At 47.2% G+C, this 12,967-nt stretch overlaps 1 protein-coding gene across 2 annotated transcripts in view; it reads left to right on the top strand.

Annotated features, from left to right (window-relative positions):
* PC (pyruvate carboxylase) overlaps positions 1–12,967 on the top strand; it is a 548,480-nt gene that overhangs the window by 112,023 nt on the left and 423,490 nt on the right. For both annotated transcript variants that reach the window (XM_060253969.1, XM_060253977.1), the window contains exons 2-4: positions 3,551–3,686; positions 3,777–3,961; positions 12,792–12,957. In XM_060253969.1, the coding sequence (XP_060109952.1) occupies positions 3,551–3,686; positions 3,777–3,961; positions 12,792–12,957 (487 nt within the window). The remainder of the gene's footprint in view (positions 1–3,550; positions 3,687–3,776; positions 3,962–12,791; positions 12,958–12,967) is intronic.

The raw sequence follows: 12,967 nt of genomic DNA, 5'->3' as shown, positions 1-12,967 counted from the left end.
AAGACTGCTAAACTGGGCCAACTATATACACTCCCAAGTTCCCGCACTAGAATGTCATTGGGTCATTTGAACCAGCAGGGGGCTGGTGATTGGTCCAGGGAAACAGAGATTTAAATCCTGCTTCCCATTGTTCCCAGTCCCCAAGCTCAGAATCCCGAATCCTTCAGGCTCCAATGAGCCAGGCAGGAATTAACCACACACATGAAACATAAAGTCCACATACACAACACTCATTGTCCAGATTAGTATGGAATAACAGGGCGGGGGGTTCCTTAAACTGTCCCCTGGTCCCTGCAAATGAAAAATCCTTCTGTGGGCCCCACCAAAGGAAATCCTGGCTATGGCCCTGGCTCCAGTGTAAAGGACTCTTTGCTCCGTCCCTGTCTCCTCCCTTTGCAGGTCTTATTAAGGCCTCTTCTGGCGGTTGCTTTAATTCTTCTTTCTATCGACTGGCAGCCTCTGCATCGTCAAAAGTAATTTAGAGTCCGATGAACAGCACCCAAGTGTATTCGAGTGCATTGTACATCCCTCCCCCCTTTATCTTTTAACTGCTGCATTATTTTAACTTTCCTGGAAGCTATTATCTAGTTAACACAAAACAACCCCACTAGTTTGGAAGGGGAGAAGGCTGCAGATTTACAGAAGACTGCAGGTTCATACCCTGCCCTTCTCTCTGAATCAGAGACTCAGAGCGGCTTACAATCTCCTATATCTTCTCCCCCCACAACAGACACCCTGTGAGGTGGGTGGGGCTGAGAGGGCTCTCACAGCAGCTGCCCTTTCAAGGACAACTCCTGATATAGCTATGGCTGACCCAAGGCCATTCCAGCAGGTGCAAATGAAGGAGTGGGGAATCAAACCTGGTTCTCCCAGATAAGAGTCCACACACTTAACCACTACACCGAACTGGCTCTCATTGCCTGCGGAGGGCTAAAATGGTGGGGTGAGGGCTGGAAAGTTGCTCCAGTGTGCCAAGTTGTGAGTCTCCTCCCCCACCCCATTAAGAGTCTTGCACTTTTAAATGTGCAAATAAGTAAGTGAAGTAAAATGGGTCAAGTGAAATGAAATGTAACTGCCTTTCCATAGGTGAAATTAGATGCCATAGGTGCTGCTTCCAGGGAAGTTTTGGCTAGTAAATGATAAATGAGGCAATAGAGTTGCAATGTACTAAACTCAGGGGTGGCCAAACTATGGCTCGGGAGCCACATGTGGCTCTTTCACACACATCGTGCGGCTCTTGAAGCCCCCACTGCCTTGTTGGCCAACTTGGAGAAGGCATTTGCCTCTTTAAATCACTTCTCTTTAAATCACTTCTCATTTGTCTCTTTAAATCACTAAGCAAGTTCAGCCATCCCTGTACTAAATGATTCACAAAGTTACTTAGATAATTTATTAGGGTCTGTGGTCTGTACTACTATGTCAAGCTTGCTGAAACTAGGATTCTACAGTGTTATTTTTGCATAATTTCATGTGCTGTGTTAAAACTCATGCTTTAGACTTCTGGTTGTTTCTGCAATCCTAATCTTATTGCATTGTTTATTGAATGTAGTGTCCTGTTGATCACGTTGACTCACTCTGTGTAAGCCACCCCGAAAAAGGCTGATTATTGCGCGTGCATGTAAAAATAATACGAGTCCTGTGGTACTTTTGTTGTTATTGTTGTTGTCAAGTCACAGCTGATTTATCGCGGTCCCATCGGCAAGACATGTTCAGAGATAATTTGTCATTGCCCACTTTCAGGCCTGTAGCCAGAAAATTCCGGTTGGGGGGGCCCACGGAAAATATTTTTGGATGGAGGGCCCTCCCCTCTGGCAGCCCCCACTCTCTAGGCCACCACTTTTCTCATGGCAGCTCTGGTGGCCCACCCCCCTCCGCACGGCACCTCCCCCACCCAGCCACCCACTCACCCACTGGGTGAAACTGTAAAGAGCAGGCTCTTGGGGCTCTTGCAAGGTGCCCCTCCACATGATCAGCTGGAAAAGCGACTCTGAAGCTGGCGGTATCTACGCTGGCTTTCCGGCACGATTAGCAAGTTCAGCGTTCGGGTGGCCAGTGCTGAACTTGCTGATCGCGCCGGAAAGCCGGAGTAGGAAGTTACTTCCAGCTTCGGTGCAGCTTTTCCAGCTGATCACGTGATCGGCAGGGGGTGCCTTGCAAGAGCCCCAGGAGCCCGCTCTTTACAGTTTCACCTGGTGGGTGAGTGGGTGGCTGGGTGGGAGGAAGGGAGGGAGGGAGGGGGAGGTGCGGCGCAGAAGGGGCTGCCAGAGCCACGGGGAGAAAAGCAGTGGCGGAGAGAGCAGGGGCCGGGGAAAGGAGGGGTCATAAAGGTCCAACGGAGAGTTGGGTGGAGGGACCGTGCCCCCCCGTGACTACGGGCCTGCCCACCTTTGTGTAGCAACCCTGGACTTCTTCGGTGGTTTCCTGTCCAAATACTGGCCAAGGTTGACCCTGGTTAGCTTCTGAGATCTGATGAGATCGGTTTAGGGGTGGCTAGACTTGCTTAATGTAAGAGCCACATAGAATAAACACTGGATATTTGAGAGCTGCAAGACATGAACATTGAAGGAAGGAAAATAGATGGGGAGGGAGGGGAGAGAGGTATAAAAAAAGCAACTTTAAATGCATTCTCTAAGCTGTTGGCTGGCTTGGCTTGGAGAAGTGTTTTAAAGAGAGAAATGCCTTCTCCAAGCCAGCCAATGTCACTTTTTGACCACCCCTGGGCTATCCAGGTCAGGGCTTGTGGTACCTTGAAGACTTGCAGAATTCATACCTGTATAGTTTTTTGTGAGATGGAGCTCTCTTATTGGATGCACTGAAGCAGACATGAATACACTTAAAGCTACAAGCACAGAAAGTTCCCGTGGGGTCACGAGTGTTGTGCTGATGCAGCGAAAACAAAACAGGAATCCAGGGGCACCTTTATGACTAAAGACATTTATCCTAGTGTAACCAAACAGGAAGGAAGGAGATAACTGCAAAGAGAAGCCACTTTAAAACAAGATCCGATCAAAAGAGTAAAGAGCTACTCTCAGATGTGGATAGATAGGCAAAATGGGGTTGACGTAAAATCAGATCTAATCCAGGAAAATGCAGGATACAAGATGTTAAGCAGATCTGGTTAGGAAGTGTAGGTGAAGCATGATAAACAGATCTAATTACAAAAGCACAGAGACCATGTACGTGTCTGTATGCGTGTTTGCTATTCATTTTTTAAAAAATAAACATGTAGTTCATTGTGTTATTCTGCGTCAGGGCTTCCTATCCTTTATGGCTTTCCATTCACAGATTTTTCCTTCCTTCCTTCCCGCCTGCCTTCTTCCCTTCCTTTCCCCTCCCCCCTCTGCCCCCCATATTTTCAAGGTATAAGCTTTCAAGAGGTGAGCTTCCTTTGTCCAATGCCCATCCCACTTATCTGATGAAAGAAGCTCAAAAGCTTATACACTGACAGTCTTTTTGGTCCCTAAGGTGCTACTGGACTTGAATTGAGCTCTTCTCCAGCAGACCCAGCATGGGCGCCCCTCTGAAACCGACCTTTCTCTTGTGTCCACAGATGTTACAGTTGCATTTTGCCAAGGGCCGTCTGGCCTTCTTGGTCCTGAAGCGCCTTTTGGTATGCCCTGCCGCTTTCCAGAGCACCCAGCATGTGGAATACAAGCCCATCAAGAAGGTGATGGTGGCAAACCGAGGTGAGATGGCACAGGAAGGGGATTGGACCCGGGGGACTCCAGTTCTCTTGTCCTTGTTATCAATCTTGTTATTTGTTTTGTGCATTCCAGGGGAAATTGCAATCCGGGTGTTCCGAGCATGCACTGAGCTGGGCATCCGGACAGTGGCGGTCTACTCAGAGCAGGACACGGGTCAGATGCACAGGCAGAAAGCAGACGAAGCCTATCTCATTGGCCGGGGGCTTCCCCCAGTCCAGGCCTACTTGCACATCCCAGACATCATTAAAGTCGCCAAGGTAAGGAGGAAGCGCAGCCCACAGCGGGATGTCCTGAATGCAGCTGAACCAGTGCTTAAGGAGCTCCTGTTGGGCCACAGTGCTGGCAGTGGAAGTGACAAAAACATCTACCCAGGGCTTCTTTCATAGAAAAAGCCCACCAGGAACTCATTTGCATACTAGGCAACACCCCTTGACACCAAGCCAGCAGGAACTGCGGTCCTGTGCGTTCCTGCTCAAAAAACCCTATCCACATGAAAGTCCCCAAACACGGAGCACTGGTGTGCTGCTTCCAGATGTTCCAAGCATTCACAAGATGCTGCTTTGTTTGTTTGTTTGATTAATTTATATTCTGCCCTCGCCCCATTAGGGTCTCAGGGCAGTTAACAATGGCTTATAAATACAATTACACACACACACACACACACACACACACAGACAACAATAATTACTGGTCATATGGTGTTTAACATCCTGTATCCTTCCCTAGAGGGGGGAGACAGGGATGCTAGGATTGCTGCTTTGAACCATAGGCCTGGCAAAACATTCTCTGTCTTACAGGCCCTGTGGAACTGCATTAGGTCCCACAGGGCACGAATGTCATCAGGCAGAGAGTTCTACTAGGCTGGGGTCAGGGCTGAAAAAGCCCTGCCTGTGGTTGAGGACAGCCAGATATCCTTCAGGCCAGGGATAACCAGGAGGTTCTTATCTCCAGAGTGTAACGCTTTTCAGAGAGTGTACTGGTGGGTGATGGGGAAGACCTCTGCCTGAGACCTTGGAGAGCTGCTTCCAGTAGACAAATAGCACGATGAGCCAATGATCTGATTCAGTATAAGGCAGTTTAATGTATCCAGTAGTAATCTAAAGTAGGGCACAGTAGTCATTCCCATGGGGCAGATGGGAGGCTGAGGGATTGCAGCTTCGTGGCAGAGGTGAGACTTGAGCCAGGAACATTATGATTCATAGCTTGGCCACAATGCTACAGTAGCTCTTCTTTCCTGCAACTGGCAAAAAATGCGCAATTTCATCATCCATTAGTGTAAGGTTAGCATAGCCACATTTTCCCTCTTGATTTTTTAGGCTAACTGAATGGAAAAGCATCAGCAAAGGCTGCCAGTCCCCAGCCTATAAACACCTACACTAGAGTAGACCATGTAAAAAAGTGCAAGTGAAAAGCTAAGCTCAGGTCAATTGCTGCAAAATGTTATCTATATTTACAAATACCAAAGTGCTCATAAATACTAGAAATTCATATTCACATACTTATATACTGTGCAACAGTTACAATTTACGCAATGCAGACTCAAAGTAATATTATTTTATAAAAAAGCGAAAGCTTCAATTGTCCCAAGAACTTATCCACTCAAAAGAGCACAGCTCAATCTTCTTAGCTCAATCTTCTTTCGATGGATACCGGGTCTGCTGTTGCGCTTTTCCATCGAAATTGGGAACGGAGTACACCTCTACCCTGAGCTAAGAAGTTTGAGTTGTGCTCTTTTGAGCGGATAGGTTATTGGGACAATTGAAGCTTTGGCTTTTTAAATAAAATAATATTCCTTTGAGTCTGCATTGTGTAAATGGTAACTTTTGCACAGCATATAAGTATATGAACATAAATTCCTACTATTTATGAGCACTTTGATATTCGTAAACATAGATAACGTTTTGCAGCAGTTGACCGTGAACTTAGTCTCCAGCCTATAGCAAGCAATTGCATGTTAGGCCTGTCTTTTAGCATGTTTCAGCAGATGAATCTATTTATTTATTTAATTCGGTTTTTAGCCTACCCTTCCCGTAGAACAGGCTCAGGGTGGATTACATCATAAAAACAATCAACATTAAAAAACCAATTTAAAATATATAAAATCTAAAATTACAGAGTAACAATAGGTACTAAAATGGCAAATTCTGCCTCACTCAGGGGTGAGGGTAGGGTGCTGAAAGTAGCTTACTCAAGTGGGGGTGGGGTGCTGAAAGTAGCTACTGGAGGCTTACAGAAATCCTATTCAGCATGCCTTAAGGGCCCCTCCAGTGAGCAGAAACCATCTCCTCCTGTTCTGCCCAATCCCATTATTAGCATCCTTGGCTCCTCACCTGTACGGCTTGGGGTCACTGAATTATGCATGACACCTGCTAATCTGTTCTTTGGCCAAACTGTTGAAGTTACGGAATGTTCATAAACATTAGGGTTTGTAGAATCTTTCGGGCTCAAGTGCCGTGTTCTACTGGAGAAAGTTTTTCTTCCAGACGTTTCGTTCTCAGCTGCGGAGAACATCCTCAGTGGCATTGCAGCCGGAGCAGGCACTCTGACCTTCTTGGCTGCTGTGCATTGAGTGAGGCCAGGGCTGCTGGAGAGCTGCTATTTCTAGACTGGAGGGGGGGCGGTGAAAGGGCAATTGAACATAAGAACATAAGAGAAGCCATGTTAGATCAGGCCAATGGCCCATCCAGTCCAACATTCTGTGTCACACAGCGGCCAAATATATATATATACACACACACATACACACACACTGTGGCTAATAGCCACTGATGGACCTGTGTTCCATATTTTTATCTAAACCCCTCTTGAAGGTGGCTATGCTTGTGGCCGCCACCACCTCCTGTGGCAGTGAATTCCACATGTTAATCACCCTTTGGGTGAAGAAGTACTTCCTTTTATCCATTTTAACCTGTCTGCTCAGCAATTTCATCGAATGCCCACGAGTTCTTGTATTGTGAGAAAGGGAGAAAAGTACTTCTTTCTCTACTTTCTCCATCCCATGCATTATCTTGTAAACCTCTATCATGTCACCCCTCAGTCGACGTTTCTCCAAGCTAAAGAGCCCTAAGCGTTTCAACCTTTCTTCATAGGGAAGGTGTTCCAGCCCTTTAATCATTCCAGTTGCCCTTTTCTGAACTTTCTCCAATGCTATAATATCCTTTTTGAGGTGCGGCGACCAGAACTGCACACAGTACTCCAAATGAGACCGCACCATATTTCTAGGCTGGAGGGGGTGTGGTGAAAGGGAATTGGTTTGTGGATGTGCCCATTGTTTGGTGAGGCTTCCTGGAAGGGCCCTTCCAGGAAGCCCCACCAAACAATGGGCACATCCACAAACCAATTCCCTTTCACCACACCCCCTCCAGCCTAGAAATAGCAGCTCTCCAGCAGCCCTGGCCTCACTCAATGCACAGCAGCCAAGAAGGTCAGAGCGCCTGCTCCGGCTGCAATGCCACTGAGGATGTTCTCCGCAGCTGAGAACGAAACGTCTGGAAGAAAAACTTTCTCCAGTAGAACACGGCACTTGAGCCCGAAAGATTCTACAAACCCTAATGATGTTACCAGCCATGAAAACCTGAAATCTTTGTTCATAAACACTTCACAATGCTGAGAGGAGAGGATCTAGACTGCTGAGGACTGAGTGCAGAGCCATTGTGAGAGTTGTAAGGCATGTGATTTCCACCCCCTGTACAGGAAACCTTGTTGAGATAGAAGGAGAGAGGCAGATTTGAAAGTCTGGGGATAGTAGAAGGACAGAACAAGCTGGCAGGGCAGCAGAGAAATGAGTAGCCAAAGATCTAGTGTGCAAGAGCTATGGGTAGGAGGCAAGAGGTGAATGTCCTGCGTGCTCGTACCTTGTTTCCCTAGCTGCCTGTCACTAATTTTTCCATCGCTTTGATGTACGGTGTGTGGTCCGATGCCAATCGATCTCCACCTTTATCGATAAGAACTGCCTCCCAGTCAGCATTATGGATGGTACCAGGGCCCATGTCAAGCCCTGTGCAAAGAAGAGCCCACCTTGCTGATTTTCTCAAGCTGCTCATTAAATCAATCAGAGGCTGCCGGATCGGAAGTGAAAGCTCTGAATTAAGCCGCCAAGCTGGGCCCGCTTTTGTTCTCTCGCTTTTCATGTTCCCGATAAAGCCAGTGAGAAAATGATCCGCTAACAAGGAGCCAGCTTTGCAAGCCCGGAATCCTCCGTCTGATAGAGGTGTGGGTGGAGCGCAGCCTCGTTAATTAGGAAATGCTTAGTACAAAGATTCATTGGCTAGCTAGCAAGGGGCGGCAGAGCCTTGCCATCCCCCCCACCCCAGTCCAGCAGGTCACTTATTTGGCTCTGCTGGCATGTGCAAATGAAGGTTTCCCCAGTTTTTAGTTGGTGGAGGCTTATATGTAATTTGAAAATGAAAACCAGGCATTAGAGCAGCCCCAGATTTTGTAGTTCTGCAACCTGTATGTATCACACAGGCAAATCTCTCTAGGGCAGGGGTGGCCAACGGTAGCTCTCCAGATGTTTTTTGCCTTCAACTCCCATCAGCCCCAGTCATTGGCCATGCTAGCTGGGGCTGATGGGAGTTGTAGGCAAAAAACATCTGGTGCGCTACCATTGGCCACCCCTGCTCTAGTGCATTTTTATCCAGCCCTTAATTCACGAGCCAGTTGGGTGTCATGGTTATGAGTGGCGGACTCTAATCTGGAGGACTGGGTTTGATTCCCCACTCCTCCTCCACATGCAGCTGCAGGGTGACCTTGAGCCAGTCACATTTTTCTCAGAGGTGTTCTCTTAAGAGCAGTTCTCTCAGAGCTCTCTCAGCCCCACCTACCTCACAGGGTGTCTGTTGTGGGGAGAGGGAGGGAAGGAGAATGTAAGCTGCTCTGAGACTCTGAGTGAAGGGTGGGGTATAAATCCAATCTCCTCCTCTGGGAGACATGTGTGGTCAGGGGTGGAATTCTAGCAGGAGCGCCTTTGCATATTAGGCCACACGCCCTGATGTAGCCAATCCTCCAAGAGCTTACAATGCTCTTTTTTGTAAGCTCTTGGAGGATTGGCTACATCAGGGGTGTGTGGCCTAATATGCAAAGGAGCTCCAGCTAGAATTCCGCCCCTGTGTGTGGTTTTCCATTTTCTCCTCTCAACAACCCTGTGAGGTAGGTTGGGTAGTGAGAGAGAGCATGTCTGGCCTCCAGGTTTCCAGTGAGCTTGACCACACGCATGATACTGCCTTATACTGAATTAGACCTTCAACCCATCAAAGTAGGTTTTGTCTACTATGATTGGCAGTGGATCTCCAAGGTCTCAGGGAGAGGTCTTTCCAATCACCTGATCTTACTGGAGATGCCGGGGACTGAACCTGAGACTTTCTGCCCACCAAGCAAATGTGCCACCACTGAGCCATGGCCCCTCCCCTTTCATGGCAGGGTCTCCTATATCCTAGTCCACTACTCTCAGCCATTACACCACGTGGGCACTCTGGTCGTGCTCAGTTACGTTGAGTGTTGAAATAACTTCACATTGAATCTTTTCTTATAAATGTGTATTTGTAAGCCAAAGTAAGAATTATAGAGAGACAGAATGTTATAAGAGACAAAATAGAAAATACCAGTTGTAAATGATATATAGATGGAGTGGTTATTGAATCAGATGTATACGTAATGAGAAAAAAATGTAATTAAGAGAGGTATTTGTTCTCTTCCTCCAACCCTGATTTCCCATAACTTCCTGAAGAATCTTTCCTTTCCCCTTTCCTATACCTAAAACTCAATAAAACTTTTAATTTGGAAAAAAAAAGAATCTTTTTAATAATCTGTGCAACGACCCGGAAAGGTAGGCCAGTATTGCTTTCTCCATATTGCTGAAGGAAGACTCTTGCTGAGAGTGAGTGACTTTCCTAAAACCACCTGGAGAATTTGTGGCAGAGGTAAGAGGGAGGGCAGAGAGCTGTTCCTGTTGGCAGCAGAGGAGAAGACTCACAATAATGGGTTTAAATTACAGGCAGAAAAGTGCCAGCTGGATGTATCAGGAAGGTTTTTTGTTTTGTGTTTTAACAGTAAGAGTAGTTCAGCAGTGGAGTGGGTTGCCTAGGGAGGTGGTGAGCATCCCCTCATTGGCAATCTTCAGGCGGTTGCTGGACAAACACTTGTCAGGGATGCTCTAGGCCACGGGTGTCAAACATGCAGACTGGGGGCTGAACCAGGCCCCCAGAAGACTCTTATCAGGCCCCCAAGCAACTGGCTGTCATCCGCTTCCTTCTCCCCCTCTCTTGCTTCCTTTTGCATCACAGGTTGCTTTGTCAGGCTTGATCAATAGCAGAGGAGCGAAAGGACGAAGCCTCTATTTTCTTCATTGGCTGAGGCTCCTCCCTTGGGAAGGAAGGGGGGGAGGGAGAGCTTGCTTTGTCAAGCTCTCTCGGTTGCGCAGCAGAGCTACCGAGCCAAGCCTCTCTTCCTTTTATTGGCTGAGAATCCTCCCCCTCCTGGTCCCCTGAGGAAGGAAGGAAAGAGCCAGAGCTTCCTTTGCCCAGTTCCCTGAGTTATACAGGAGAGATACAAAGAAAGCACCTTTAAGACCAATGTGCTAACATTTTAAGCATGTTTTATTTTAATTTTTTTAAAAATAACTGTTTTTGTATCCTTTATAGAGTTTATATCTCTGCTACCTGGAATTATATTTTATCACACAGATGGCCCAGCCCGACAAGGTCTCATTTAAGTCAGATCTGGCCCTCGTGAGTTTGACACCCTTGCTCTAGGCTGATCCTGCATTGAGCCAGGGGTTGGACTAGATGGCCTCTGTGGACTCTTCCAACTCTAGGACTCTATGAACTCAGGAACTCCTGAATCATAACTCTGCTGCATCATCACTTGATCCGTTTTTTCATTGACTGATCATCAGTCTCTTCAGCCAACCGGTTGAGCTTGACTTCAAAATAGCTATAATTCTTAGACATCGAATGGAAGCAGAGGAGACGTTTTCAAGCTGATAGATTTTGCTTTAGTTGGGAGGCAAGGCTGTTGTTCATAACTTCTTGCTTCTCTCAGTTCCCCTTGTAGTAGGACATCAGGACCCGGATAGCCAATAAAGCTAAAGCCAGGGTGCCCTGAACCACAGCTCTATGGCTGACAATGTCTTGGTTTTGCATTTGACATTTCCCCCCAAGAGCCCAGGGTCATGCATGCGTGATTGTTTTTATTTTCTCAGCTACCATGCAAAAGGCTGACAATTGGTGGCTTCAGATCCCAGGTTCAAATCTCCCTAGCTTCAGAGCAAAACCTCTGTTTTCTCCATTGGCTGAGGCTCATCCCTTGGTTTGCCCTAGCATCACAAAGCTTTGTAGCACTGGAGGGATTTTTAAAACTAGCCTTCTCCTTCTTTGAATCCAGAGTTTTGCCCAGTGCAACACACTATGAAAGTGATGTACACTACACTGACATTTGCACAGTTAATTTGTTTCCCAGGGCTTCTGAATGCATTTCTGTGTGTTGACAGTCAGAATCTGCCCTGTCGAAAAGCCAGTCCTCGGTGGCAGGGCTGTTAGTTAGCTGCTCTATAATGAACAGAACCTTGAAGGAACTTCAGGATTGCTTTTGTGACTGCAGCCCTCCTCATTTTCGCTGAGAGGCATAAGAGCGACCTTGCAGAATCAGAGCATAGCATTATGGAGTAATGATTAAGAGTGCTCAGCAAGGGGCTGGGAGACCTAAGTTCAAATTCCCCCTCTGCCATGGAAGCTTGCTGGGTGACCTCGGACCAGTCACACACTCTTAGCTAACTTACCACGCAGGGTTGTTGTGATGATAAAATGGAGAAGGGGAGAACAGCGTGATAACCCACTTTAAGTCCCTGTTGGAGAGAGAAACGGAGCATAAATTATAGAATCATGGAAGGGACCTCCAGAGTCAGCTAGTCCAACCCTCCTGCACAATGCAGGAAATTCACCAATACCTCCTAAATTCACGTAGGAAGGGCGGGCTAAAAATCGAAAAAAGTAAGTAAGTAGGTAAATGTATGTATGTATTTTCTTCTTCCTTCGGAAAGCCTGCAACCAGGGCAGGAAGACAGACACCCTACTCTTCTTATTGCCCCTGTGCATTTGGTATTTGGCCTTGCACTGCCTCCTATTATCTGTCATCACTAACAGTCTGTTGATGGATCAAGATGGACAGCTGTGTTAGTCTGAAGCAGTGAACAGTGACTCACGAAAGCATTTTGTTAGTCTTTTAGGTACTATTGGTTCTTGGGCCATTGGCAGACCTTTCCTCCTCTGTGAATTTCCCTAATCCCCTTTTAAAGCCAGCTAAGGTTGAGGGCGACACCATGTCCCATGGCCTTAGGTGAAAAGGGCCTTTTTTGAAGTTTGTGTCTATCTTATGCCAACTTCACCGGATGCCCCTGAATTTTAGTATTATAGAAGAAGGAAGATGGTCTCAGTACCCTTGCTCTCACCACCATAATTTTAGAAAACTCTATCATGTTGCCCATTAGAGATGTGACTGATGGGTGCCCTTGTCCAGAGCTGAAAAGGATTCTGGGAAATGGGAGGTACACATCCAAATTGCCAGTCACTGGCAGATCTTTGTGTTGCTCTGCTGGGTCTCCCTGGAGACCTGGCCCTATGAGGAAAGGCTGAGGGACCTGGGAATGTTCAGTCTGGAGAAGAAGAGGTTGAGGGGGGGGGGGCATGATTGTTTTCTTGAAGTTTAAAGGGCAATCATGCCAATAAATATTATTGAACTTTAAAGGGCAGTCACTTAGAGGAGGGCAGGGAGCTGTTCCTGTTGGCAGCAGAGGAGAGGACTCGCAATAATGGGTTAGATAAAGGGTGGAAAGATTCTGGCGGGATATTAGGAAATGCGTTCTTACAGTAGGAGTTGTTCAGCAGTGGAATCGACTATTGAGGGAGGTGGTGGGTTCCCCCTCATTGGCAGTCTTTAAGTAGTGGCTAGACAAGCACTTGTCATGGATGCTCTAGGCTGATCCTACATTGAGCAGGAAATTGAACTAGATGGCCTGTCTGGCCCCTTCCAACTCTGTGATTCTAAGTTTCCCCTTTGTTTCCTTCCCTAATGCTTCATCTCTGCTTTCTCCAGGAGAATGAAGTGGATGCTGTCCACCCTGGCTACGGCTTCCTTTCTGAACGCTCAGATTTTGCCCAGGCCTGCATTGAGGCTGGTGTGCGATTCATTGGGCCCACCCCTGAGGTAGTGCGCAAAATGGGTGACAAGGTTGAAGCTCGCGCCATCGCCATCAGTGCAGGTAAGGGTTG

The sequence above is a fragment of the Heteronotia binoei genome, chromosome 1, assembly GCF_032191835.1.
Source record: "Heteronotia binoei isolate CCM8104 ecotype False Entrance Well chromosome 1, APGP_CSIRO_Hbin_v1, whole genome shotgun sequence".
Lineage (NCBI taxonomy): Eukaryota > Metazoa > Chordata > Lepidosauria > Squamata > Gekkonidae > Heteronotia > Heteronotia binoei.
The sequence above is the reverse complement of the archived record's forward strand: the minus strand, read 5'-3'. Positions and strand labels throughout refer to the sequence as shown.